This window comes from Sus scrofa, chromosome 14 (assembly GCF_054392235.1).
Source record: "Sus scrofa isolate SSC_HxYL_T2T_F1_AM1 chromosome 14, Sscrofa_HxYL_maternal_Yorkshire_Landrace_v2.0, whole genome shotgun sequence".
NCBI lineage: Eukaryota > Metazoa > Chordata > Mammalia > Artiodactyla > Suidae > Sus > Sus scrofa.
In genome coordinates, this window is record NC_139396.1 from 133,862,585 (window position 1) to 133,890,095 (window position 27,511).

The 27,511-nt window shown below is 43.8% G+C and overlaps 1 protein-coding gene and 1 long non-coding RNA gene across 4 annotated transcripts in view; both read right to left on the minus strand.

The window, feature by feature from the left end:
* Positions 1-1,533: 1,533 nt before the first annotated feature.
* LOC146397018 (uncharacterized) lies at positions 1,534-5,410 on the minus strand. Its single transcript, XR_014826758.1, has 2 exons — positions 5,305-5,410; positions 1,534-3,828 (listed from the first exon to the last, which is right to left on the minus strand). It is a non-coding gene; the product is annotated as an uncharacterized LOC146397018 (long non-coding RNA).
* Position 5,411: 1 nt separating this feature from the next.
* The window catches only part of CYP2C33 (cytochrome P450 family 2 subfamily C member 33), a 32,840-nt gene continuing 10,740 nt past the window's right edge, over positions 5,412-27,511 (minus strand). The window contains exons 3-9 of one of the 3 annotated variants that reach the window (NM_214414.1): positions 26,401-26,550; positions 25,608-25,768; positions 24,917-25,093; positions 18,780-18,921; positions 16,532-16,719; positions 7,307-7,448; positions 5,413-6,031 (exon numbers count right to left, since the gene is read on the minus strand). In NM_214414.1, coding sequence (NP_999579.1) covers positions 5,850-6,031; positions 7,307-7,448; positions 16,532-16,719; positions 18,780-18,921; positions 24,917-25,093; positions 25,608-25,768; positions 26,401-26,550 — 1,142 coding nt within the window. In that variant the 3' untranslated portion in view covers positions 5,413-5,849. Of the gene's footprint in view, positions 6,032-7,306; positions 7,449-8,681; positions 8,834-14,935; positions 16,720-18,779; positions 18,922-24,916; positions 25,094-25,607; positions 25,769-26,400; positions 26,551-27,511 lie in introns of those variants that run through there. The other 2 variants (XR_014825734.1, XM_084993181.1) reach the window with 2 other exon arrangements.

Sequence of the window (27,511 nt, forward strand, 5' to 3'; positions counted from 1 at the left end):
CTGAAATGTATCTTAAAGCAGGCAGCATCTTAGATTCGGAGAAATATGATATTACAATAAGAAGTATAAGAGAAAACCAACATTATTTATATCAGAGAAATATGACAAACACTGACTTAATAGTAACTAAGCCTGGAATACCACATATTAAAGTAGGAAACAGTGGGGGAAGGCCATGAATGACTTACAGAGCTGAAACCTTGAATTTGCATTGACTGTGGTAGAATTTTCAATGACCTGACAGTAAAAGCCATCTTTTATGAGCCCCTCTTAATTGCCAGGGAACATACATACCCCATCATCCACACTCAGCCTCCTAACCTGGAAGGAAGTTGTTGTTAATTCCATCTTTTAGATGAAGATCAGAGAAAGTCTGGACCTGCCCAAGGCCACACAGCTAGAAAATGTCAGGTATGATCAGAGGTTACTGATTCCATTTATTTTGTTGCTTTTTAGGGCTGCACTTGCGGCATATGGAAGTCCCCGGGCTAGGGGTCGATTCGGAGCTGTAGCTGCCAGCCTACACCACAGCCACAACAAAGGGGGAGCCAAGCTGAGTGTGCAACCTACGCCACAGCTCACCGCAAGCCGGATCCTCAACCCACTGAGTGAGGCCAGGGATCGAACCCGTGCCTCATGGATGCTAGTCAGGTTCATTACTGCCGAGCCACGATGGGAACTCCCAGATGTGATCAGATTGTAAAACCTATTGGCTTTATTTTATTCTGTACTCTTTCGGAAGCAAGCACTGACCCTCAAGACAAAGCTAATTGTTATCGAAGACCAAAAATGTTTTCAGTTTGAGCAACTAGGTCATCACTGAAGAAACCTCTTCTTTCTGCCTTGGAAACTAATGGAGTCAGTAAACAGAAGAGTCTTGAGTAAGCTTCCTGGGCCCCGAGAATGGAAATTCATGGGGGTTATTTCATCCCAAGTGACCATAGAGTTGAGTTCTGCTTCACTGAAAATTAAGAGCACCAGAACGGACTATTCACTGTACTGTAACATCTTGTACTGATTACATAAAGGCCTTTGTAAAGACTTAAACTTTGCTATCACTAAGGCCAAAGGTATTTTGCCCTAAATCTTTCTGGCTGGGATTTTAAATTGGTAGAAATACCTCCTATTTAAGACAGGACCTATGCATGAACTTGAATTCATTTCTCCTGCCTCTTCCTCCAATAACATTAGCCTCAGTTGAGCCTCGGTTTGCCAAGCTCCCTTGAAAACTCAAGATTGCCTTGCTGACGCCCCATAAGCGGTCCAGTCCCCTCTAGTTCTGGCTGTGCCTGATACTAGGATGTCCCCCTTTCCCTTAAGGGCCTGTTTCAAGTTCCATCCTGCTGATGTCCTCGCTCACCTTGACCTGGGACATTGCCTGGAAGCTGAGTTTTGACTGTTGCCTGCCCTGAGGCAGGGTTTAGAAGATACCTGAGGTGTACAGTACTTACTAGTCATCATGCTTCTATTTTTTCAGGATAATGTGGGCTAAGTATTGATGCTGTTACACTTTGATGCTTGTCTATATATTCCTTTTTTCCCCCAAAAAAGTGCAGCTTTATTGAGATATAATGTACATACTCTAAAATTTACCAACTTAAGTATACAGTTCGGTAGTTTTTAGAAAATATAGAACGGTGCAGTTGTCATTGCAATCTAATTTCAGAATGTTTTCGTCATCCTCCCAGAAAACCCCATGTCCATTTGCAGTCATTTTCCAGTCTTAAGCAACCATTACTCTATTTTCTGCCTCTATGGATTTACCTGTTCTGGACATTTCATATAACTGGAGTCGCATAGTATGTAGTCTTTTGTGTCGGGCTGCTTTCGAGGTTCATTTGTGTTGTAACGGGTACCAGTCTTCATTCCCTTTTTATGGCCAGAAAATATTCCACCGTATGGACATAACACCTTTTGTTTATGCATTCATCAGTTGATGGACACTTGGGTTGTGTCCACTTCTTAATTATTAGGAATAATGCTGTGAACATTCTTGCATAAGTTTTGGTGTGGACCTAGGTGAAGGCGCTGGGTTGTATAGTCAGCACATATTTAAACTTTTAAGAACCGGCAAGACTATTTTCCAAAGTGGCTCCACCATGTTACATTCACACCAGAAAGGTAAGAGGATTCTAACTTCACCACTTGTTGTTTGTTTGTTTGTTTGTTTGTTTGTTTGCAGTAACCATGGCATGCCGAAGTTCCCAGGCCGGGGATCCAACCCACACCATAACCGTGACGATGCTGAATCCTTAACCTCTAGGCCAGCAAGGAACTCACCGACTTCACCATTCTTGAAAGCACCTGTTACTGTGTTTTTATTTTACCTTACTGGTAGTTGTGAAGTGATGTGGCCCTGTGGTTCTGCTTTGCATTTCTCTGGTGACTAATGATACTGAATCTTTTCATGTGTTTATTGGCCATTTGCATATCTTCTTTGGAGAAACGCTCATTCAAATCCTTTGTCCATTTTTTAAATTGAGTAGTCTCTTTATGCTGGGTTATATGAAACTCTTTCTCACCTGACTTTCTTCATATAGGAGGTGCCCACCATGCCCACAGCCCAAAGCTAGGTGTTGTTCTCTTGGGCAGAACCCCTTTAAGATCTGGCTCTGCCATTGGCTGACATCTCATCTCTAGGAAACACCCACACATCCTTTGATCGTTGGACTTCTGGGAGTAGAGGTCATTCCAAAATGGCTATTCCAAAGCAGCTCTTGTCTCTCAAAGACTTGTCCGGGTATACCGCAGACCTCAGTACATTGTGCTACCCACATCCTAGGAACACTTGTCAAACCCAAAGCCCGTCTTGTTCAGTTTGCCATGAGGAGGAAGCATCCTCCTTCCATTCCTCTTGGTGAGACGAGGGAAACACCCAACATTCTGACTACTCGCTCCGCTCCTAAGAAACTGTCTCTCAACTTCAATCTTAGGATAATTTATAGGAGAATGAGGGGCTAAGGGTTGTAGAAGCTACCTTTGGAGCAACTATTTTTAGCAAACTATCTGTGCGGCAGGCAACTCCCGACGTGTGCTCTAGCACCTTGCCTTGGGAGATGGTCATCTTTGGTACCTACTGCTTGGGTGCCCCAGCTGAGGTGAAGACACAGGGTTCCATTTTAACGCACTATTACACATCTGTAGAGAATGTTTTTGCCTTAACGCAACATCAGCTCAATCAGTCTCCATAACCACTCTGAGACTGGGTATTGTGATCTCCACTTGATGAAGGAAGAAATCAAGTTTGGGAACTATTAAAGGGCTTGCCCAAAGTGATATCTCTTCAGCTTCACCTCAGCAGAGTCCATGTGGACAGTAGGTCGGCAATCCAAATGGCTCCCAGCCAGTGGGGATAATTAAATGATTGAGCTGACCCCATGCAGCTTAGTCTCTGAAGGGACATGCAAAGGAAAAGAATAGTGTAGCCACCAAAAGTAATTAAAAGAGAATGCCACTGTTTATTTCTCGCTTCCGAAGAACGTTAAGCCACAGCCATACCTCGATTCTCTTCTCTTTCCTTCGCAATTCCCTCGCTCTCAGCAGTGTCCCTAGAATTTCTCACTTCTCTGCTCCCTGTCTCCCCAGAGTCACCAAATGAAACCAAAGTCTCGGCACCATCGTCACCCTCTTCCCTTATCTTATCCTCTTTGCGTTTCTATCTTGGCGTTTAACCTCACCTTCCAAACTAACATTTCCTCTTCTCTCTGGTTGCTCTTCATTCTGCTAATTCTGCATCCCAAGCCAGGGAACCTGGTTGGCAGATTCAAAACTTCTCAGAACGCATGGAAGGAGGAGAATCCGGGTGACAAAAGGCAAAATTCCCATTAGCTAGAAAGGAGTGTGAGGGTGGGAAGGAGGCAGAGACAATCACACGTTAGCAAATCACATGACCATTTGGATCCAAAACTTTACAGCTGCCAAATCCCGACCTGTCTGACTCAAATACCTCAGCTCTACTATTTTGTGTGGTAAAGTAAATGGCATAAGACTTACCATTTTCCCTATTTTCAGGTGGACCCTTCAGTGGCATTCAGCACATTCACATTGTGGTGAAGTAGCACCGTCATCCACCCACCTGGAATTTTCTCATCATCCCCGACAAAACCTCCATATCCATCAAATACTAATTCCCCACTTTTTCCTTGCCCCCTCCCCCACCAAGCACCATTTTACGTTCTGTCTCTATGGGTCTGACTATTCCAGGTACTTCATTCAAGTGGAATCAGACAATATTGGTCCTTTTGTGACTGGCTTCTTTATTTCACTGGGCATAATGTCTTCAGGGTTTATCCGCGTTGTAGCGTGTGTTAAACTATGTGTCCTCCCTTTGAATAATATTCTATTGTATGTATATATCAAGTCTTGTTTGTCCATTCATCCGTTGATGGGCATTTGGGTTGTTTCTAGCCTGTGGCTATTGTGAAGAATGCTGCTAAGAATACGGGTGTGCAGATATCTGCTGGAGTCCCTGCTTTGAGTTCTTCTGGGTATATGCCCAGAAACTCAGATCTGCCTTTTTGTTTGTTTTTTGTTTTTAAGTTTTGCAGCCACCCTGTGGCATATGGAAGTTCCCAGGCTAGGGGTTGAATCAAAGCGGCAGCTGCTGGCCTATGCTGCAGCCATGGCAACACCAGATGCAAGCTGCTTCTGGGACCTACACCGAAGCTTGCACCAACACCGGATTCTTAGCCCACTGAGCAAGGCCAGGGATCCAACCCAAATCCTCATGTCAGGTTCTTAACCCGCTGAGCCACAACAGGAACGCCTTGGCTCTGCTTTTAAAGCTTCTTTGCCTCCCAGGGCCCAGAGGCTGGTCTGCGTGCTGGCATTTGAGCCATCCTTCTGTAGCAGCTGCTGCTCACAGCACTCCACTGGGCCACTGCTGGGCAGTTGTAGCCATTCTCTTCTGAGTCTTTGGTCTCTTGGCAATAGTCAGTCTTTTTTTGCAACCTGCCCTCTTGCTCTCCGACCCCCAAGCCCCAGCCCTCACCATTTTCTGAAGATTCAGCTACGCATGTCTGAATCCTAGCTATGGACAGGGTTTGACTTCTTTGTGTAAGTCACTGGCTGCAAATAGGTAGGGTGGGACACGGAAAGACTTGTGATGGGGCTTATCATTTAAGCTGTTGACTCTAGTCTAACGACAGAGTGCCCAGAGCTCAAGGAAAAGGGAGTTTCTGGGGGGAGGGGCCGCCCGGTGGCATCTAGAGTTCCCAGGCCAGGGAGTCACAATTGTGACCTATGCCACAGCTGCAGAACCGCTGGATATTTATTTAACCCCCTGTGCCGGGCCAGGGATCAAACCTGTGAAGCAGAGCTCCAGAGATGGCGCCGATCCCGTTGCATCACAGCAGGAACGCCACAAAGGGGGTCTTAAGACTTGAAATAAAGTCAGATACACAAAGAAGATCTATTGTGGGAAAAAAGGATTTATTTTGTCACGTGGCAGAAATCATGCATTTTCGAGTGAAAAGAGGAAAACCATTGCACATGGGCGATTATATTAATTTCTCTATTTTGAAAAACTATAGCAAATCAGCATATCTCCAAAGTCACAGAAAGAGTGAAGGCTGCATTATTTGCTGATTGCCTGATAAAGGCCTTCGGCTAGACCACAGTTGCTAAAGTACTCTCTAGGGTATAAGTATACTGCTTGACCCTTGGAACTTTCAGGACGCTGTTCCTTTTTGTCAAGAGATTTGTAGACTTAAACAAATGTCCGTCAGAGTTTAATGATTAGTGTTTCTGTCCCAGGCAATATCTAAAATGCAGAGAGAGACAATTTGGGTAGGAGGAGTGAGAGGAAAAAGCAATTACTTTGATTTCAATTGGTAAAAGAAGATCTTCCTTTATCTAGGGATGAGGCACAGCTTGAAGGGTGGTGGCAAGTTGAAAAGCCCAACCGAAATGGGTTTGGTCTCTAGGTCCTTTGGCTCCTTCAGGGGCTTCAGGACAAAGTGTTGCAGAATGGTGGTGAAGAACAGGAAGAGCTCCATGCGAGCCAGGCTCTCTCCAGCACAGGCCCGTTTCCCTGGAACGAGGAGACAGTTCCATTAGCTTGCTCCAAATTCAAATGCCATAGCTCATATTCAAATGCAATACACTCCTAAACGCTGCTGAAAATACGGATCAGAGAAGACACTGCTCAGAAACCACTGGCGGACAATGAGTTGGTAGTTTTTCTAGAGGGATATTTGTCAATACATCTCAAGAACCTCCGAGGAAATTTTCACTCTTTAATTCAGTACTTCTCCTTCTGGGGATTTGTCTGCAGGAAGCAGCAATTCCCCTATGAGGGTGTCACTTGCATTGCTATTTACGGCCCTGACGAGTTAGATGAAAACTAGACATCTGTCTATGTCGGACTGATTAAATAAATGAAACCTAAATATGATTGACGAAAATTATTTATTACCACAGGCTGTCTTTTATCACAACGCACTAAGTTAAGTAAAAGCAGGGTATCACACCAGATTTTATTTAAAAAAAAATATATATATATGTTATGTATACCTACCCAATCATTTGAAGTATTTACAGCATAATATTAACAGTGATTCTCTCTGTAGGATAAAGTTGCAAATAACTTTTCTTTCTCTTTTTTTTTTGCTTTTCTGCATTTTCCATCTTTTCTATTGAACACTTGCTATGCTTGTAATTAGACACAAAACATATTAATTGCTACTTCTGAAAATACGAATCAGATGATTGACTAGGTTGACAAAGAAAAAGAATGTGTAGTGACCAATCCCAAATTGCCTTTCTGCCTTTATGGGAAATAGCAACTGGGAGCCAAGCAGTCTTGCAAAGATGTAAGGGTAGGTGGGGCTCTGGATTTCAGAGGGGAAAAAAGAAGGTTTCGTGGCCACGGTCTCTTTGAGGGCCTCTGGCTCTAAGAACCAGGAGATTAATCAGGGTTAATAATTTTAAAAGACGAAATAAACCGGTTCATTTTGTTTTGGAAAAGTCAATATCCCAAATGAGCAACAAGCAAGAGTTTGCAAAATCAGGTCCCCTCGTCATCTGATAATGTGTGACATCTGAACTGAGCCGATTTGCTTTGGTTTCTGTAAAAACGGGCATTACACTCAATTACCAAAAACCAAAACGGTCCCTGGAAGACTTACCTGACCCTACTGGTGTACAAACTTAAAGGGCTCCATACCGATTTGAGTGCTACAACAGATTGATTTGACTGGCTTTGCTATCATCAGTGGATTACGCAGTTATGCCACGCATTCGGTGAAGCTAAAAGTTGTCCAAAATGTGCGCATGCATGGTCTGGATGGGGCCTAACCGTATTTACCAATGGAGAAAGGCACGAAGTATTCCGTTTTCCTGAAGCTGCCATCTTTATCCAAAAAGTGGCCTGGGTCAAACTTCTCTGGATTGGGAAACTCCTTGCAATCGTGTAAGACTGAAGACAGTAGCGGCAATACAGTAGTGCCCTGGAACCGAGAAATGGAGAATGGAGTGCCATGTTTCATGCTTATCTTCCGTTCATAAAAAGTCTAACACTCTTAACTGTAGTAGATTAAATAGGACCAAGCACTCGCAAGCTTGCCTGGTGAGGACTGTATTGTGTGATGGCTCTTTTACACACACCATTATATGTTATCCTTTATCGGGTAGTAAGACGGTTCTCCGTGGGAAGAGAAATGGTCGGTGTGCAATGATCAACTGGTAAAAAACGAAGGTTTGCAACCCATGTTGTCTCTCCAAGTGCTTTGCTGGAACTGCTGCCTCAAATTGGAAGAGCTCACTTTTCACAGTTTTTTCCTTTGTGAATTCAGGTGTGAATGGAAGAAAATGAGATACCGAGCCTTGTAAGCTACAAAATCTGTTGGCTCATAGTCCACTTCCTTCACTTGTAAGATGGAGTGGGGCTTTCCTCCAGCCTACAATAGACTTTCTTCTTTCCCCTGCTAGATTTTGTGAGGTTTAAGTGACCATATAATAAGGATAACTACCATTTATATTGGACACTTCCCATTTACCCGATACTATGTTTAGTTGTTTATACATATCATTTAATTCTCACTTCAGTGATAATCAGTAGGCTCTATTTTGGGGGGTGGGGGGGACTCACATTGTATAAAGGTGGAAACTAAGAATCAGAGAGAAAAAATAGCTTTTTTTTTTTTTTTTTTTTTGCTGCACCGCAGAGGGATCAAACCCATGCCACAGCAGTGACAATGCTGGATACTACTGAGCCGCCAGGGAACTCCTAGAAATAACTTAATGTGAGGTTATAATTTTAGCCAGTGGCATGATTAGAAGTTGACCCAAGTTTTATCTGATCATAAAGCACCCTGTGTAAGTGAAAGCTTCCTCTCTCCATTTTTACTTCATTTTGTATTTCCTGAAACATTATTTCACAACTATCGATGTAGTTAATACATGCCCTTGGTATAAAATACAAAAAAAAAAACAAAAAAATCTACAAAAGTACAAAGTCAAAATAAATCTGTTTCTTTTTCCTAAACTCAAGTCCCCTGGTTTCACTCTTAATGTAATCACTGCTACCAGTTTATGATATACCCTTTGGAGATTGCATATAGACTTTTTTTTTTTTAAAGCTACGCACATAATTCCCACCTTTCCCACACAAACTGGAGCATTCTGCCGTGTTCGATAGCTTGCTTAGTGTTCCACTTTTCATTTTTTAAAATTTAATTTAATTTTATTTTTTTGTCTTTTTGCCTTTTCTTGAGCCGCTCCCGTGGCATGTGGAGATTCCCAGGCTAGGGGTCCAATCGGAGCTGTAGCCACCGGCCTACGCCACAGCCACAGCAACTCGGGATCCGAGCCGCGTCTGCGACCTACACCACAGCTCACGGCAACGCCGGATCCTTAACCCACTGAGCAAGGGCAGGGATCGAACCTGCAGCCTCATGGTTCCTAGTCAGATACGTAACCACTGCGCCACGACAGGAACTCCAGTGTTCCACTTTTTAAATAAAGGAATTTTTAAATCCTTTCAAGATGGATATTCAGCACAAATATTGCTGCAATGAATATTATGTTGGGGAAAATATACACAAAGGATAAATTCCTAGTAGTGAAACTGCTTTTCAAATTGTTATGCATGTTTTGAATTTTCACAGAAATTGCAACAATGTCTTTCATGGAACTTACACCAGTTTTACTACTAGCAAAAACATATGCTTTTTTTTTTTTTATATCTTGCCAACATATAAGTAAAACATGTTACTCCATAAATTTCATTTTCAATATATTTGTGTGTGTGTGTGTGTGTGTGTGTGTGTGTGTGTGTGTGTGTGTGTCTCTGTTTTTTCTGGCTGTACCTGCAGCATGTGGAAGTTCCCAGGCCAGGGACTGAACCCACACCTCAGAAGCAACCTGAGCTGATGCAGTCAGATTCTTAACCCAATGAGCCACTGCATGAACTCCTATATTTTTACACATTTAAAAACCATTTGTAATTACTCTTTACTCAAATTTTAATTTTGTCTCCCATGCATTTTATCTGTTGGTTTGGGTTTTTGTTTTTTTTTTTTATGCTGATTGCAAGAGTTCAATTTATTTTCCAGTAGTTAGTCCTTTGTTCTCATGAACTAGGAAATATTTCCCCTCAGTTTGTCATCTGCCTTTTGACTTCTTCTTTCTCCTAGGTAAATTTTTCTTACATGCACATAACCAAAGGTACCCAATTTTAAATGTATAGCCCTTTTATTCCTCTTTTCTTTGATTAATATGAGAAAGCTTTTCGTCACTCTGAAATCCCCGCCCCCGAAATTATGGCTTTTATCCCTTGCACTTTTACAGTTCAGTATTCTATGTGTACGTATTTGAGCCATCAAAGAATAAATTTTCATATAAGGTTTGAGGTAGGGATTTTTTATTCTATACTTATTTTTTTCAACTCACCTGGGAGGTTTACAACCAAATAACCCATATTTTCCCTCTAGGTTACAAGGGAAAAGGCACCTTTATCACGTACTAATTTTCCATGTGTAATGAAGTTTATTTCTAGACTTTATTCAATTGATCTGTTTGTCTGCTCAAGAAGCTGTATTAGGGAGTTCCCTTCATGGCCCAGTGGTTAATGAATCCGACTAGGATCCATGAGGATGCAGGTGTAATCCTTGGCCTCACTCATTGGGTTAAGGATCTGGGGTTGCCAGATAAACTGTGGTGTAGGTCACAGATGCAGCTCAGATCCTGCATTGCTGTGGCTGTGGCTGGCAGCTGCAGTTCTAATTCCACCCCTAGCCTGGGGATTTCCATGTGCCATGGGTGTGGCCCTAAAAAGCAAAAAAATAAAAAATAAAAAAATAAAGAAGAAGCTGTATTAAACTGCCTTAATAACTGTGACCTTATACTATGTTTTAATGTTTGGTAGGACCTGAAGAAAGTAAGTATTCTTTATTTTTTAATTTTCCATATCACATTTGGGGTCTGGAGTTCCCACTGTGGCTCAGTGGGTTAAGAACCCAACGAGGATGCAAGAGGATGCAGGTTGGAGATCCCTGGCCTCGCTCAGTGGGTTAAGGATCTGGTGTTGCCACAAGCTATGGCATAGGTTGCAGATGTGGATAGGATCTGGCGTGGCTGTGGCTTTGGCATAGGCTGGAAGGCTGTGGCTCCAATTAAGCCCCTAGCCTGGAATCTTCCATATGCCACAGGTGTGGCCATAAAATGAAAACAATTGGGATCGGTTAGTTAAGTTCCAAAACAATCTAGTTTATGTTTTCATCGCGGTCTCATAAATGCATCAATTCATTTTAGGATCATTGCTACCTGAACACAGAATAAGTCTTTTAATTTATTCAAAATGTATATGCCTCTCATTTATATTTTAAGGTGTTTTTTTTTTTTAAATAAATCTTGCAGGTGTCTTGTTAAGTACATTCCTAAGTATTTTATTCTTGTTTTTATTAATAAAAACTTTTCAGAGTTCTCTTGTGATGCAGTGGGTTAAAGATCTGGCACTGTCACTACCGTGGTTCCTCCCTGCCCCAGGAACTTCCACATCCCACAGATACAGCCACAATAAATAAATAAACAAATAAATAAACAAACAAATAAACAAACAAACAAACAAACAAAAATAAAACCTTTTCTTATTTTATTTTGTTTTTATTTTCTGTCTGTTTAGGGCCATACCTGTGGCATATGGAGGTTCTTAGGCTAGGGGTCGAATCAGAGCTATAGCCGCCAGCCTCTGCCACAACCACAGCAGTGTGGGATCCGAGCCGCGTCTGCAACCTATACCAGAGCTCATGGCAATGCCGGATCCTTGACCCACTGAGCAAGGCCAGGGATCAAGCCCTCGTCCTCATGGATGCTAGTCAGGTTCACTAACTGCTGAGCCACAATGGGAACACTTTATTCGTGTTTTTTAAAAGAGTTTTCACTAATAAAGGGTGGAAAGTGATTTTTTTAAATAATAAATGTGTGTTTGTTCAACATCCATCATGATAAAAACCCTTATCAAAGTGGGTATAGAGGAAACATATCTCAACACAATAAAAGTAATTTATCACAAACCCATGGCCAATATAATACTCAACGTTGAAAAGCTGAAAGCCTCCCTGTTAAAATCTGGAACATGGCAAAGATGCTCACTCTTACCACTTCTCGGCAACCCAGTACTAGAAGTCCTAGCCACAGCAATCAGACAAGAAACATAAATAAAAGGTATTCAAATTGGTAGAGAAGAGGTAAAGTTGTCATTATATGCAGATGACATGAGACTCTAGAGGCAGAAAACCCTGGGATTCCACAAAACTACTAGAACTAATAAATGAAGTCAGCAAGGCAGCAGGATCCAAGATCGACACACAAAAGCTGGTTACATTTCCTTACACTATCAATGACATATCCGAAAGGGAACGTACACAAACAATCCCTTCAAAAATCGCATCAAAAGTTAAAATACTTAGGGGAGTTCCCATTGTGGCACAGCAGAAACGAATCTGACTAGTATCCGTGAGGATGCAAGTTTGATTCCCGGCCCCACTCAGTGGGTTAAGGACCCAGCATTGTTATGAGCTGCCATGTAACTCACGGATGTGGCTTGGATCTCGTGTTGCTGTGGCCGTGGCATAGGCTGGCAGCTGCAGCTCTGATTTGACCCCTAGCCTGAGAACTTCCACATGCCGCAAGCGCGGCCCTAAAAAGCAAATACACACATACATAAATAAATATTAAAATACCTAGAAATAGGAGTTCCCGTCGTGGTGCAGTGGCTAACGAATCCGACTAGGAACCATGAGGTTGCGGGTTCGGTCCCTGCCCTTGCTCAGTGGGTTGACGATCCGGCGTTGCCGTGAGCTGTGGTGTAGGTTGCAGATGCGGCTCGGATCCTGCGTTGCTGTGGCTCTGGCGTAGGCCGGTGGCTACAACTCCAATTCGACCCCTAGCCTGGGAACCTCCATATGCTGCGGGAGCGGCCCAAGAAATAGCAAAAAGACAAAAAAAAAAAAAAAAAAAAACCTAGAAATAAACCTCACCAGGGACGTGAAACATTAACATACATGCCGAGAACTACAAAGCATTAATCAAGGAAACGGAAGATGACTCAAAGAAATAGAAAGATACCCCAGGCTCTTGGATTGGAAAAATTAATGTTGTCCAAATGGCCACACTATCCAAAGCAATCTACAGATTTAAGGCAATCCCCATCAAGGTACCCTGACATTTCCCCCAGATCTAGAACACATAATCCTAACATTTATATTAGGATTGAATATAAAGACCCCACATTGCCAGTACAATGCTGAGGAAAAAGAACAATGCAGGAGGCATAACCCTCCCAGACTTCAGACAATCCTACAAAGCTACAGTAACCAAAATAGCACGGAATTGGCATAAAAACAGACATACGAATCAATGGAGCAGAACAGAGAGTCCAGATATAAACCCACACGTCTGTGTCCACTCCATCTTCAACAAAGGATACAAGAATATGCAAGAGGGAAAGGACAGTCTCTTTAGCAACTGGTTGGGAAAGTTGGACAGCTGCATGAAAATCAATGCAATTCGAACATACCTTCACAACATACAAAAAAATCAACTCAAAATGGCTTTAAGTCTTAAACATAAGATAAGACACCATAAAACTCTCAGAAGAGAATACAGGAAAAACATCCTCTGACATAAATTACACCAGTGTTTTCTTAGGTCAGCCTCCCAAGGCGACAGAAGGAAAAACAAAAAGAAACAAATGGGACCTAATCAAACTTATAAGCCCTTGCACAACAAAGGAAACCTTCAATCAAACAAAAAGACAACCAATGGACTGGGAGAAAATGTTTGTGAATGATGCAACTGACAAGGGCTTAATTTTCAAAATGCACAGATAGCTCATACAATTCAGTAACAAAAACCAAACCATCCAATCGATAAATGGGCAGAAGACCTAAATAGACATTTCTCCAAAGAAGACATATAGATGGCCAACAGGCACATGAGAAGATGCTCAACATCCCTTCAATGTTCAAATCAAAGCAAATCAAGATGTTCAAATCAAAACCGTAATGTGGTACCACCTCACACTGGTCAGAATGGCTATCATTTATAACTCTACGGAGAGTTCCCATTGTGGCTCAGCAGTAATGAACCTGACTAGTACCCATGGGGAAGCCCTGGCCTTGCTCAGCGGGTTAAGGATCCAGTGTTGCCATGAGCTGTGGTGTAGGTCTCAGATGCGGCTGTGGCTGCACGGCTGTGGCTGTGGTGCTGACCGGCTGGAGGCTGCTTTGACCCCTAGCCTGGGAACTTCTATATGCTGCACCTGTGGCCCTTAAAAAAAAGCAAAAAAAAAAAAAAAAGTCTAAAATAACAAATGCTGAGAGGGTGTGGAGAGACTCAAACCCTCCTACACTGTTGGTGGGAATGCAAGTTGGTGCAGCCTCTATGGAGAGCAGTATGGAGGTTCCTCAAAAAATTAAAAGTAGAGTTGCCATATGATTCAGCAGTCCTACTCCTGGGCATATACCCAGACAAAACCACAATTTGAAAAGATACAGGCACCCCTATGTTCATGAGCAGCACTATTAACAATAGCCAAGACATGGAAACAACCTAAATGCCCATGAATGGATAAAGATGAATGGAGAAAAATATGATAAACACACATACACACACACACACACACACACACACACACACAAATGGAATATTACTCAGCCATTAAAAAGAATGAAATAATGCCTTTTGCAGCGACACAGATGCAACTAGAGATCATCATACTAAGGAAAGTAAGTCAGAAAGAGAAAGACAAATACCATACAACATCACTTATATGTGGAATCTAAAACATGGTACAAATGAACCCATCTACAAAACAGAAACGGACTCACAGACATAGAGAACAGACTCATGGTTGCCAAGGGGGATGGAGCACGGAGAGGGATGGGCTGGGAGTTTGAGGTTAGTGGATGCAAACTATTACTTTTACTTATTTTTTTCTTTTTTGGCTGCCCTGCAGCACATGGAGTTCCCAGGCCAGGGATCAGATCCAAGCCACGGTTGTGACCTAAGCCAGAGCAGCAGCAACGGTGGATCCTTACTTAACCCACTATGCCAGGCTGGGGATTGAACCTGCATCCCAGCACGCCCAAGATGCCACTGATCTCGTTGCACCACAGCAGGAAATCCACTTGATGCAAACTATTGCATTTAGAATGGATAAACAATGAGGTCCTATTGTGTCCCACAGGGAACTACATCCGATCTCCTGGGATAGACCATGATGAAAAGACTATAAATAGAATGTGTGAGTGTGTGTGTGTGTATAACTGAGTCACTTGCTGTATAACAGAAATTAACATATTGTGGAGTTCCCATCGTGGCTCAGTGGTTAACGAACCCCACTAGTACCCATGAGGATGCAGGTTCAATCCCTGGCCTTGCTCAGTGGGTTAAGGATCCAGCATTGCCGTGAGCTGTGGTGTAGGTCACAGACATGGCTCGGATCCTGTGCTGCTGTGGCTGTGACAGGCCAGCAGCTACAGCTCTGACTGGACCCCTGGCCTGGGAACATCCATATGCCTCGGGAGTGGCCCTAAAAAGACAAAAGGCAAAAGAAAAGAAAGAATGAAAAAAGAAAGAAAGAAAGAAAGAAAGAAAGAAATTAACACATTGTAAGTCAACTGTACAAATGAGTGAATAAAGTTTTAAAAATACATTTGTACGCAACCACTGTATAACTCTATTTTTGCAATGGCACTTAAATTTCTTGCGTTTTTTTCAGGTAAAATTACATCAACTACAACGTGAGTGACCCCTCCTTTTAAATGTTTTATCTTATTACCATTTTTTAAATTCTCGTTAAATAATGCAGGTAATGGTGGACAGCATTGTCTTATTTCTTATATTAATTGGAATACTTTTAGTTAATAAGCATGATTTAGGAAATATGTTTTCTCTAGCTAAGGAGGTATTCATCTATTTCAATTAGTAATGGTTAAGCTTTTTAATATTGTCAAAAGCTGTTTCTGCACAAATGAGAGACTCTCTTGTGATTTTTCTCAAAATTCTGTGGAGACAGTCAATTTCTCTCTCTCTCTCTCTCTTTCTTTTTGGGGGGGGGGCCACATCCAAGGCATTTGGAAGTTCCCAGGCTAGGGGTCACATCAGAGCTATAGCTGCCAGCCTACACCACAGCCACAGCCACACGAGATCCATGGTTCACGGCAACGCTGGATCCTTAACCCACTGAGCAGGGCCAGGGATCAAACCCCTGTCCTCGTGGATATTAGTTCGGTTTTGTTACCACTGAGCCACAATGGGAACGCCTGGATATGGTGAATTTTAGTAAACCAGATGTTCTGGTGCTAGTCCATTCGCTCCTGTGGTCCTGATTGCCTTCACTTGGTGGTGTTGCATTTCTGATGTGACGCGAGGCTTATGTGTTACTAGAATTTCACATTGACATGTAGTAGTAAGATGGGGGCTATCTCGGTTTTTCAGCATTTTGGCCAGATTTGGCATCTTTTCTTCCTCTTTTATACTTTTGAATGCATCAAATGTAAAACCCAAGCCCTTAGTCACTACATGAGACTGACTACACCCCAGTGTTCGTGTACATATTTTGATACGGATTCACTGTTTGGGGAAGCAACATCCCAAAGGTCCTCGTATATGAAGTCCTGGGAGGAGAGAGTTTGGAATAAAGAAACTGGACAACAGCTTGATTGCCTTAGAGCTGCAGGCTCCTTTTCCGTCTCTTCCCCCCTTTCAAAATCCATCATGAACAATCAGATTCCAGGTCCCACAAGATTCATATTAATGCAAACCACTTCTTCCTTAACACCTCCTGTATCAAAGTGTGAGGGGGCCTCAGAAGGCCCAGGTCAGCTTCCCCATTCCGGGAAAGCAGAGACAGGACCACAGAGGCGACAGGCTGGCCTGAGAGGGCACTGCATGGCAGTGACAGGTTTCAAAGCCAGGCCGTGTGACTCTGACCCTGTTCTTCCCAGGACCCTCTTCCTGGAACAGAACTGAGACACCTCTCACCCTGCCCCTTCCATCCCAGCCAGCTTCCCCAGACACTGCTAACCTTGGGGATGATGTACTCTCTGAATTTCGTGTCCCGGACTGTGGCATGGGGTAAGTTAGAAGGAAGTAAGGCGATGTATCTCTGTATCTCATGCAACACGGCCTCTGTGTAGGGCAGCTTCATCTTGTCCTGCATGCAGGGACGTTGGCTGCGTCCAATCACACGGTCAATTTCTTCATGAACTTTGGCTGCAGAGACATGAATCGTGACCGCCCCTCACGAGATGTGTTCCCTGAACACCTGGAAATGACCTGGAATTGCTTACCATATAGAATAGAAAGTTGCCTAGAAAAGGCTCCCAAGGTCAAAGACATGTTGCTAAACAACCAGTGGCTCTGCTCCTCCTGGAATTTCTATTTTCTTTCTTTCTTTCCATTTTTTTTTTTTTTTCTAGCTCTCTAGGGCGGCCCCCGCGGCATATGGAGGTTCCCAGGCTAGGAGTTGAATCAGAGCTATAGCTGCTGGCCTCATCTCAGCCACAGCAACGCCATGTCTGAGCCACCTCTGCGGCCTACACTACAGCTCTCGGCAACGCCAGATCTTTAACCCACTGAGCAAGATCAGGGATTGAACCTGCGTCCTCATGGATGCTAGTCAGATGTGTTCAACGCTGAGCCACAACGGGAATTCCTGGAATTTCTATTTTCTCTTTTGCTGCAAAGACCAGAGGTTTTGCTGCAGGACACATAAAGGCTGGGTCAGGTATGTCCTCAGCTTCCTGCCTGAACTGGTTTATCGTCCTGTGCAGGTGAGGAAATGACTTCTGTGGTAGACATTGAGGTTTACCTCAGATGCCTGGCAAAGCAGCCACAGGAGTATTTAATCCCCACTCTAGCAGGAGTGTCTCCTCTGTCAGCCTCGTCCATTCGCCCACATATTTTGTGGGAATGGCAAACATCATTTTGTTGAGCAATTATCAACACTGGCTTTCTAAGACCTGTGCTCTAAGAATGTACCTGAGAAAATCAAGCTACGCCAATTTCATTGTTGAATTTTAAATTATATTGGAATGGAGTTCTCATTGTGGCCCAGCAGGTGAAGGACCTGACATTGTCTCTATGAGACAATGCGGGTTCAAGCCCTGGCCCCACTCAGTGGGTTAAGGATCTGGTATTACCACAAGCTGCAGCATAGGTTGCAGCTGCTGCCCTGGTTTGAGCCCTGGCTCAGGAACTTCCATATGCCACAGATGTGGCCATAAAAAGAAAAAAAATAAAAATAAATAAATAAACAAACAAACAAACTGCACTGGAGCTAAAAAGCCCCTTTGGGGAATCTTGTCCATTTTCAAAATGGAAAAACAGAGTGCTGTGGCATGGGTTCGATCCCTGGCCCAGGAAATTTTGTGTCCAAAGGCACAGCACCCCCCCCCCCAAAAAAAAGAGAGAGAGAGAGAGAGAGAGAGAGAGAGAAATAACTGGTTTGATGTCACACAGCCAGGTATTGGCAGGCCTAGAATGAGAATCCAGCATGGGAACTCATGCATCCCTCGTCTAAACGGGGCTCACTCTTTGCATCTTAGGCAGAAGAGCTGGGATTCAGAAGCACTTCTGGATGTATGTATGTATTTTGCTTTTTAGGGCTGCACCCATGGCATATGGAAGGCCCCAGGCTAGGGGTCAAATTGGAGCTGTCACTGCCGGCCTATGCCATAGCCACAGCGATGTGGGATCTCAGCCTCATCTGCGACCTATACCACAGCTCACGGAGACACTGGATCCTTAACCCACTGAGCAAGGCCAGGGATTGAACCTGGAAACTCCAGCACCTCTGTTTGTAAACTGCAATGGAAGTCTTTGAGTTCATCAGCATCGTTTGATATAATTCAGATCTATGGAAGTTCCCACTGTGGCTCAGGGGTAACAAAACCGACTAGAATCCATGAGGATCTGGGTTGTATTCCTGGCCTCGCTCAGAGGGTTGGGGATGCAGTGTTGCTGTGAGCTGAGGTGGAGGTGGAGGACACAGTTTGAATCCCACGTTGCTCTCACTGGTGTAGGCTGGCAGCTGTAGCTCCAATTTGACCCCTAGCCTGGGAGCCTCCATATGCCACTGGATCAGCCCTACAAAAGAAAAGAAAAATTCAGATCTACACAAGCAAAATCACATGGATGGCCCTTTGCATGAGGGTCAAAGGTAGCACAGAGAAAGAGAAGTCATCACTGTCAGCAGTATTTTCCCACCCACTCACCCCAGTGCCAGGAGCTCATCTTTTATCCTAAGTAAATATGGAGGATATTTGCTGTACCTTGAACCTCAGGGTGTTTCATTAGGAGCAGGAGCCCATATCTCAGGGTGCTAGTGGTTGTCTCTGTTCCTGCTGCAAACAAATTTGATCCGGAGTTTATCAAGTTCTCCAGGTGAAATTCAGAGTCTGGGTTCTGTTTTTCCTGTAGATGGTATAGTCAATAGTCCCATGAGTTAAAAAGAAGGCAATGGCTTATCAGAGCTCCATGATCACACCCCATCACTAGTATAAGCTTCATTTTACATATTACAATGTAGTGAATTAAAAAAAATCAGTCATGGAATTGAAACTTCTGGTTCAAATCCCAGGTTAATCAATGAACATATGTGCACCCTTGGCAAGTTACTTTCCTTCTTTACTTAGTTTCATCAACTGTGTAATTGTGATTAAAAAAATGGAAAATAGGAGTTCCCGTCATGGCGCAGTGGTTAACGAATCTGACTTGGAACCATGAGGTTGCGGGTTCGGTCCCTGGCCTTGCTCAGTGGGTTAAGGATCCAGCATTGCCATGAGCTGTGGTGGTGTTTGCAGACGCGGCTCGGATCCCGCGTTGTTGTGGCTCTGATGTAGGCCGGAGGGTACAGCTCCAATTAAACCCCTAGCCTGGGAACCTCCATATGTCGCGGGAGCAGCCCTAGAAAAGGCAGAGAGACAAAGAAAAAAAAACAAAACCAACAAAAAACAAAAACAAAAACAAAAAACCAGAAAAAGTTATTATAAAGATTAAAAGAGTTAATGAATGGAAAGTCTTGGAACAATTCTTCATATATACAAATACTCAGTGAATGGGTATCTTCTTTAATTATATTTAATTTAACAAAGACAAATGATAAGCTCTATATGAGCAGAATGTAGAGAAATCACTGGTTTGGGACTGGTCTGTTGCCTTCACTTGAAAAGACTCAGGCACGCCCAGCTGCTGTACCCTCTCACATGTGCCACTCGCCATTATGAATGACATGTCTAATATGAAGACTGTTGTAGGTATAGGACATTTTGACTTACAGTGTTTTACTTGGGATCTACAAAGTCTTTAGAAAGTAAACTGATCGAGGTATTAACTTTCCGTGAGTGAACTTCCTATTTTACAATAACTATACCAAAAATAACAGGGAGTAAGTTTTCTTTTTTGATGTATCCCCAACTCTCGGCATAATAGCTGCCACTAAAAATTTGTTTCTTTTTTTTTTTCTTTTTTCTGTTTTTTCTTTTTAGGGCCATACTCTCAGGATATGGAGGTTCCCAGGCTAGGGGCTGAATGGGAGCTGCAGCTGCCGGGTACGCCACAGCCACAGCAATGCCAAATCCTAGCCATCTCCATGACCTGTGCTGCAGTGAAGCCAGGGACTGAACCCACATCCTCACGGATACTAGTCGGGTTCTTAACCTGCTGAACCACAACAGGAACTCAAAAGTATGTTTAACATATAAATAAGCTAAAAAATATCTCTATTTTTCACTACCTATGAAATTATTTCCATTGATGTTTATTTTTTGGTGAACTTTTAATACCACTGGCTTTTAAAAGCATTAGAGTACTTGTTTTAAACATTAGGTTCATTTCAAAACTTTACATCAAGTTTTTTTCACTCAGTTTCCTTATACTATGCCTCTCCCGCTTATTTCAAAATGGGATGCTTTTTGCATATGGATGTCCAACTTTTTAGGCATGTTGCCACTTCCTACCTATAGTCCTTACTGCCTGGATCCAGAATCAAAAATACTGAGCATTTTCAATAACTCTCTCCCAACAGAAAGTCCAGTAGAGTTTTAAAAATCTTTGCTTGTGAAGAGAGAGAGAAATGGAAATATAAACTTCTTTTTTTTTTTTTTTTTTTTTTTTGCTTTTTCTAGGGCCACTCCTGTGGCATATGGAGGTTCCCAGGCTAGGGGTCTAATTGGAGCTGTTGCCACCGGCCTATGCCAGTGCCACAGCAACGAGGGATGCGAGCCAAAACTCCAACCTACACCACAGTTCCCGGCACCACCGGATCCTTAACCCACTGAGCCAGGCCAGGGATCCAATCCGAAACCTCTTAGTCCCTAGTCGGATTCCTTGACCACTGCGCCCCAACAGGAACGCCTCAACTTTTTTTTTTTTTTTTTTTTTTGCCACACCTGTGGCACAAGGAAGTTCCCAGGCCAGGGATTGAATCCAAGCTGCGGCTGCAGCCAGATCCTTAATCCACTGCCTTAGAGCAGGAACTCCAACATTTCTTTTATTTTTGTTCTAACTCTGTAATTTAGTTAAATAGGATGAATTCCACCATTTTGTTTAATTCTTAGTATAACCCAAATCTACTATGTAGTAATGTTTAGAGATTGGATATTAAAACGTAATGGAACAAAACTTACAGGAAAGCAAAAATGCTTCAGAAGTTTCTACCCACCTCCTATTGATAGCTATAAAAAAAAAAAAAAAAAAAAAACCAGAATAGAGAGGAGGAAAGGAAGGAATGGTTGAAATCCAGACTTGGGCATATCAAACTTCTTTGGTCCCTTCCTCTAGCCTAGTTCAGAGAATCTCAAGGCTTTAGTATGTATGCTAACCACTGCCCATGGTCTCTTTCCACTATCTCCTGTATTGGTGAACGGCCCCAACTTCCATCCAGTTAGGCATCCCAGGAACCCAGGACCCCATCTTACCCCCAAGACTGTTAATGTTACCTTCTAGAAATATCGCAAATCTATCCACTTCTCTTCATTTCCACCACCAGCACCCTTGGCCATGTCCTTTGCCTTGGGCCACTGCAGTAGTTTCGTATGGAAGATGCTGCCGAGGCCCTGCCCGGATCCCTTTTCCTGGGTTTGATCACCTACCTCGCAGCTGCTCTGGTTCACCCCTTTCGCTTTGGTTCCCTTGGGCACCGGAGACATAATGACAAGAGATGCCTGGGAGTGAATCAGCCCCCAGACCACTCTCATGGCACAGCCTATGGCCAACGGCTGACGGGTGCAAAAGCCCAGATTCCTCGCCCCACTGAGGAAATGACAAACCCTGCAGTGCAATTTATACAGTAGAGCCCTCCCTGTAGGATCAGGAAGAGATTAGACTTCACGTGAAACCACCTCCCCACGTTTAATCTTCCTCCTTCCCTATTCTGTTTCTCCCCACTCACACACATACAAGTCTCTCCTGCGAGCACTCCCTCAGTAAATTACTCACACACAAATTCCAGTTTTAGGCTCTACTACCAGCAAAGTTACCCTAAGGCAACTCCTGGCTGTTTTCCCTGCATCCACTGTTGACCCCTCCAAACTCTTTTCCACATCACAAATATGATCATCCTTTAGGCAGTGCTCAGACCCTGCAAACAATGTTCACTGATATTAGGATTCAGGACTAAAGTAATGAATATGTCCTGCCAGGCCCTGCAGGAATGGTCTGCCTTGCCTGCCGACTTCCTGCTGCTCCAGCTTCTCTCACACCACCCTCCCCTGCTCTCACCCTTCCTGCCGCAAGGCTGACCATCTACCCTTCATACACCCCAAGTTTCCCTCTGCTTCAGAGCCTTTGCATAGCTTGTTCCTCTGCCTGGCATATTTTTCTCTGTCACCTTTACATGGATAGTCCCTACTCAGGCCTCAGCTCTCAGTTCAGTTGTTCGTCGGTGGAAGCAGGGGTGTATCCACTGGGCCTTGGTTTAGAAGTCCCTTCCTGACTCACATCAGACTACCGTTAGTGTTTCTGCCCATTCTCCCATGGCAGCTTATACTTTCCCTATTAGCACTTCATTGTTGCTGCTTGTTTTGATGATCTTTGCACTAGACTGTAAGCGCCATTAGGTCAAGGACTATATCTTTATTAATGTATTTATTCAGGAAATATTTGTGTGCATCGACAGTGTTCTAGGTACTGTGCTAGCTGCTAGTGAGACAAAGTGTGGGAAGTCATGGCCCCAGCCCTTTGGAGTACACAGTGTAGTGGAGAATAGAGACATAAATTAAGTAAATAGTTGCTAAACAATGACCAGCGCTATGAAAGAAAACTGCAGGGTATTATCTGATTCATCATTTTATTCCCTTTACCACGCACCATAACTGATACAGTGTTGGTGCTAAATAAAACCTTTCAGTAATTCAGATAAAAACCTAGCTATTTTTTTCTTTCTCAGACAAACACCAAGTCTTCTGAAAGCTAACAATGAACTTTTCCATCAGAACGAAGAGGACATTTTCAAGGGAATAAACTTCTGACAAGTCAAAGGGGCATCAACATGCCTTCCTTCGACATGTTTTCTAAGGAAACCAGACTTTCCAAATCAGCCCTGCTAGAGATTAAGACGACTAAACAAGTGATTATTGTTTGCTGTAAAATTGCACATTTATGATACAGTTGAATGGAGTTCTTCCATTTATATATATTTGGGGAACTTTGGCATAAGTGAAGTAACTTTACAAGGCTCCAAGAATAATTTTAATCTTTTTATTTTATTTTATTTTTAAATTTTTGTCCTTTTGACTTTTCTAGGGCCACTCCTGCATCAATCATATGGAGGTTCCCAGGCTGGGGGTCCAATCAGAGCTATAGCCGCTGGCCTACATCAGAGCCACAGCAACACAGGATCCGAGCCACGTCTGCGACCTACACCACAGCTCATGGCAACACTGGATCCTTAACCCACTAAGCGAGGGCAGGGATCGAACCCGCAACCTCATGGATCCTAGGCGGGTTCGTTAACCACTGAGCCACGACGGGAACTCCTCAAAGAATAATTTTTAGATTTTAAGTTATTACATGTGTACATACATTTAAATTTCCCTTTTTTTTTTTTTCTTCTTACCGGTACACTTGTGGTATATGGAAGTTTCTGGGCCAGGGGTTGACTTGGAGCTGCAGCTGCTGGTCTACACCACAGCTTACAGCAATGCCAGAGAGAGGCCAGGGATTGAACCTGCATCCTCAAGGACAAGTTCCCTTTTTTTTTTTTGTCTTTTGTCTTTTTAGGGTTTAGGGCCATATATGGAGGTTCCCAGGCTAGAGATCTAATCAGAACTATAGCTGCTGGTCTACACCACAGCCACAACAACGCGGAATCTGAGCTTCGACTTCGACCTACACCACAGCTGACAGCAATGGCGCATCCTTAACCTACTGAGCGAGGCCAGGGATCGAGCCTGCATCCTCATGGTTCCTAGTCGGATTCGTTAACCACTGAGCCACGACAGGAACTCCCTCATAGACAGATTCTTAAACAGCTCAGCCACAGTGGGAACTCCTAAATATCTTCTTACAATCTATTGTTTGTCACAGCCTTTTTTTTTTTTTTTTTTTTTTTTTTTGTCTTCTTAGGGCTGCACTAGCAGCAGCATATGGAGGTTCCCAGGCTAGGGGTCCAATTAGAGCTGTAGCCACCCGCCAGCGCCACAGCCACAGCAATGCCAGATCCAAGCTGCGGCTGCTAACTACACCACAGCTCACAACAATGCCAGGTCCTTGACCCACTGAGCAAGGCCAGGGATTGAACCTGCGTCCTCATGAATACTAGTTGGGTTCGTTAACCACTGAGCCATGACAGGAACTCCTGTTTGTCACAGTCTTGACTGTTTTCTGCTGACGTGCTCATGGACACTCACGCTAGTATTTCATGTCAGTGACATTCGAAGGATGGGTGGCTTGTGGGTTACTTGCTATTCAATACATTTAATACCACTCATGGTTAATGTATAATGTATTTGCCTTAGAATCCTCTATCCACCACCAATCTCAAACAACAGAATTGTTTCTACGGGAAAATGCAATCTGGTTTTTATAGGCTACCCTGGGAAGCATCATTGCAAAAGTTGCTGTCTATGGATGTGTAAATAACGTGTAGGGAAGACGCATGTGTGTTTTATCCTCTCCAAGATAAACATATGTTCAGAAACACACACATTTCCATATATAATATGGCTCATTGTATATAAATATCAAGAACATTTCATTAAATGTTAATGCCCAAGTGTAGGAATTAAATAGAAACACCAAAGAAAAAGAGGCCCTTGAACTACTTTAACCTTTCCATTATTTTTAATGGTGTACCCCGCTACCTTAAAGTTTCAAAACATCAAGAATGACCTGCATGTGTGATTACGTTTTCCTACACGTCCCTGGCATGATAAAATCTAGTGTTGGGGAAGAATGTCACATACAATACCTGCTCCATCTTGCTGAGGAAACAGTCAATGTAGTCTTGAGGGTTGTTAAGATTCGGGGACTTTTGATGCTCCTTTACTTTTTCCAGAATAAAAGACCTACAGTCTTTAAGCCTTTTTGAAAATGCTCTGTGCTCTCCAGGGAGATGCTTTATGATTTGCGGCCATAGATTGTAAATCTAAAATTGGGGGGGGGGAGTATACCAGAAATTCAGTTTGTGAAGAGGGACCAGGGTTTCTGAGTCAAGCACCTAACCCTCTGAGCAGGTCTGGCCAGGGAGAGTCCCTTCCTCCAGCTTCCAAGCACAAGAGAAGTGAGGGTGATCATCAGACACATGAGAGCAGCCTCTCCCCATCCCCCTGCTCAACCACCCTTGGCCAACCCTGGAGTCAGAGAAGGGGAGAATGTGCGTAGGGGCCTTACAAGAAATGTAGGCAAGTGGGAATGTCCTGCCTTCTTTGGTGGGAGTGAACTCATAGAAGCAAGCAGAGGGCAGCCTTGCACAGGTGCTGGGGTAAAGGACATTGCACGCACCCACTTGACATAAGACCCGAGTGGAGGGAAGGTGACAGTGCTTGCGTGGGCACTGGGCTCTGGGGTGAGGTGGTGAGCTCATAGCCCTTTACCCTGCCTGCTGGCTCCCAGTGGACCCGTGAGATCAATCCCAAGGGCAAATACAGACTTGGCCTTACCTGGATCCAGGGAGAGCTTATTTGACGAAAATTTGCATTTAACAGATTCATCAGAGAGAGAAATGTCTCATTGTCGTAGTGGAAACGGTCATTGAAGAGGATGGAGCAGATCACATTGCAGGGAGCACAGGAGAGGATGAAGGTAGGGTCAAAGGGCTGAGCTGATATGAGAAAAGAACAATTTTAACGTTGAGGGTTTTCATCCGCCTGCATTAGGGTTTCAGGAACAGGGCTTCCCTCCTGCCCAGATTGATACCTATATTTTATTTTCTCTAAACGCCTCCACATTAGGACGTAAGCATCTTCTACTAATACCGTATGCTCTATTGTATTACATACTATGCTACTACTACTAATTATTGCACTAGTCTATGAAGGCTGGAATAGTTATGAGAGCAACAAGTAATGTTACGGAGTATTTGCCACATGCTGGATACTGTGTAAATGTTTTGCCAACTGTATTATTTAACCCTTATTCTGAGGTTTGATTTTTAGCCCCATTTTTCAGATGAGGAAACTGCCTCTTAGAGAAGTTTAGCAACTTGTCCAAATTTACACATCTCGTAAAGGCTGAAGTTGAAAAATGAATCCCAGCAAAGGGGTTCAAGAGTCCTAGGCATCAGCTTTGGATGCTTTTCTTCCCGCCCCTTTCCCCTTAGCCAATGCCCTGATCCATGGAGCAGACTGTGGACCAATAAGTGGCTCCCAGAGGAGTTTCGGTGGGAAGCTGTGTGTGTTGAACCACACAGAACAACACGCCCCTTGTCGCCAAAGGATGGTCAGTGGAACGCACCCTCTGTTTTCCTGAGCTCCTCCACCAGAAACTGGGCTTCCTCCTGGACCCTCTCCTCGAGGCTCCTCTTCCCCATCCCAAAGTTCCTCAGGGTCATGAGGGAGAAGCGCCGTATTTGCTTCCACCTCTCTCCATTACTGAATACGAGTCCTAGGAAAAGAAGGAAAGAGCAGGAAAATGTTTTGGATCACGGAGTGAAAACGTTCCATGAAGTCAGACTTTTCCTTTTGCATCTACCCTGAAGACTGATGCCAGTGCTCCTTCTCCGGGATTCAACAACTGGCCTTTTAAGAGCACAACAGAGTCTGTGGTTTGGGTGGAGTATCTGTCACGAAGAAAACAAAACCCAAGCTCTGGTCGACAGGGGCAGAGGTGATGGACCCGGGAGGAGGGTCAACAGGTTAGCAGGTGGACAACAGTCCCAAGTGTAGAAAGGGCCCTCTGTCTGGTTTTGTCAAAAATAGTCAAGCAGGGAGTTCCTGTCATGGCTCAGTGGTTAACGAATCCGACTAGGAGCCATCATGAGGTTGCGGGTTCGATCCCTGGCCTTGCTCCGTGGGTTAAGGATCCATCCCGGGGTGCCGTGAGCTGTGGTGTAGGTCGCAGACTCAGCTCCGATCCCACATTGCTGTGGCTCTGGCGCAGGCCGACGGCTACAGCTCCGATTCGACCCCTAGCCTGGGAACCTCCACATGCCGCGGGAGTGGCCCTATAAAAAAAGGCGAAAAAACAAAAAAAGTCAAGCTTGTGTTCTCACACACCCTTTCCTGAGCCTCTGTCTTTTCACTTAATATCCCTCTAACCTGTGGTTTAGTTCTGCATGTGATTTTCTCTATTAGAGGATAAGGAACTTCAAAGCAGATCAGCAGGGGATATAGGTTTCTTTTCTCCAAATGTACTACAGCTAGTGTGAGCTAATCTGAACAAGAGGAAACTCAGGAGCAAAGGAACTCGGTATGTTCCACGCCAGTGTCTTTTCATTTCTTCCTCTGTGCAAAACCAGTTACCTGCCCTGACTTTCCTGTTTCTCTTAACGCACTACTAATTTCCCTGTGCCCCCAAACTCACACCTCAGGGCATCATTACATCCCTCTTGCCCTTCACTCTACAC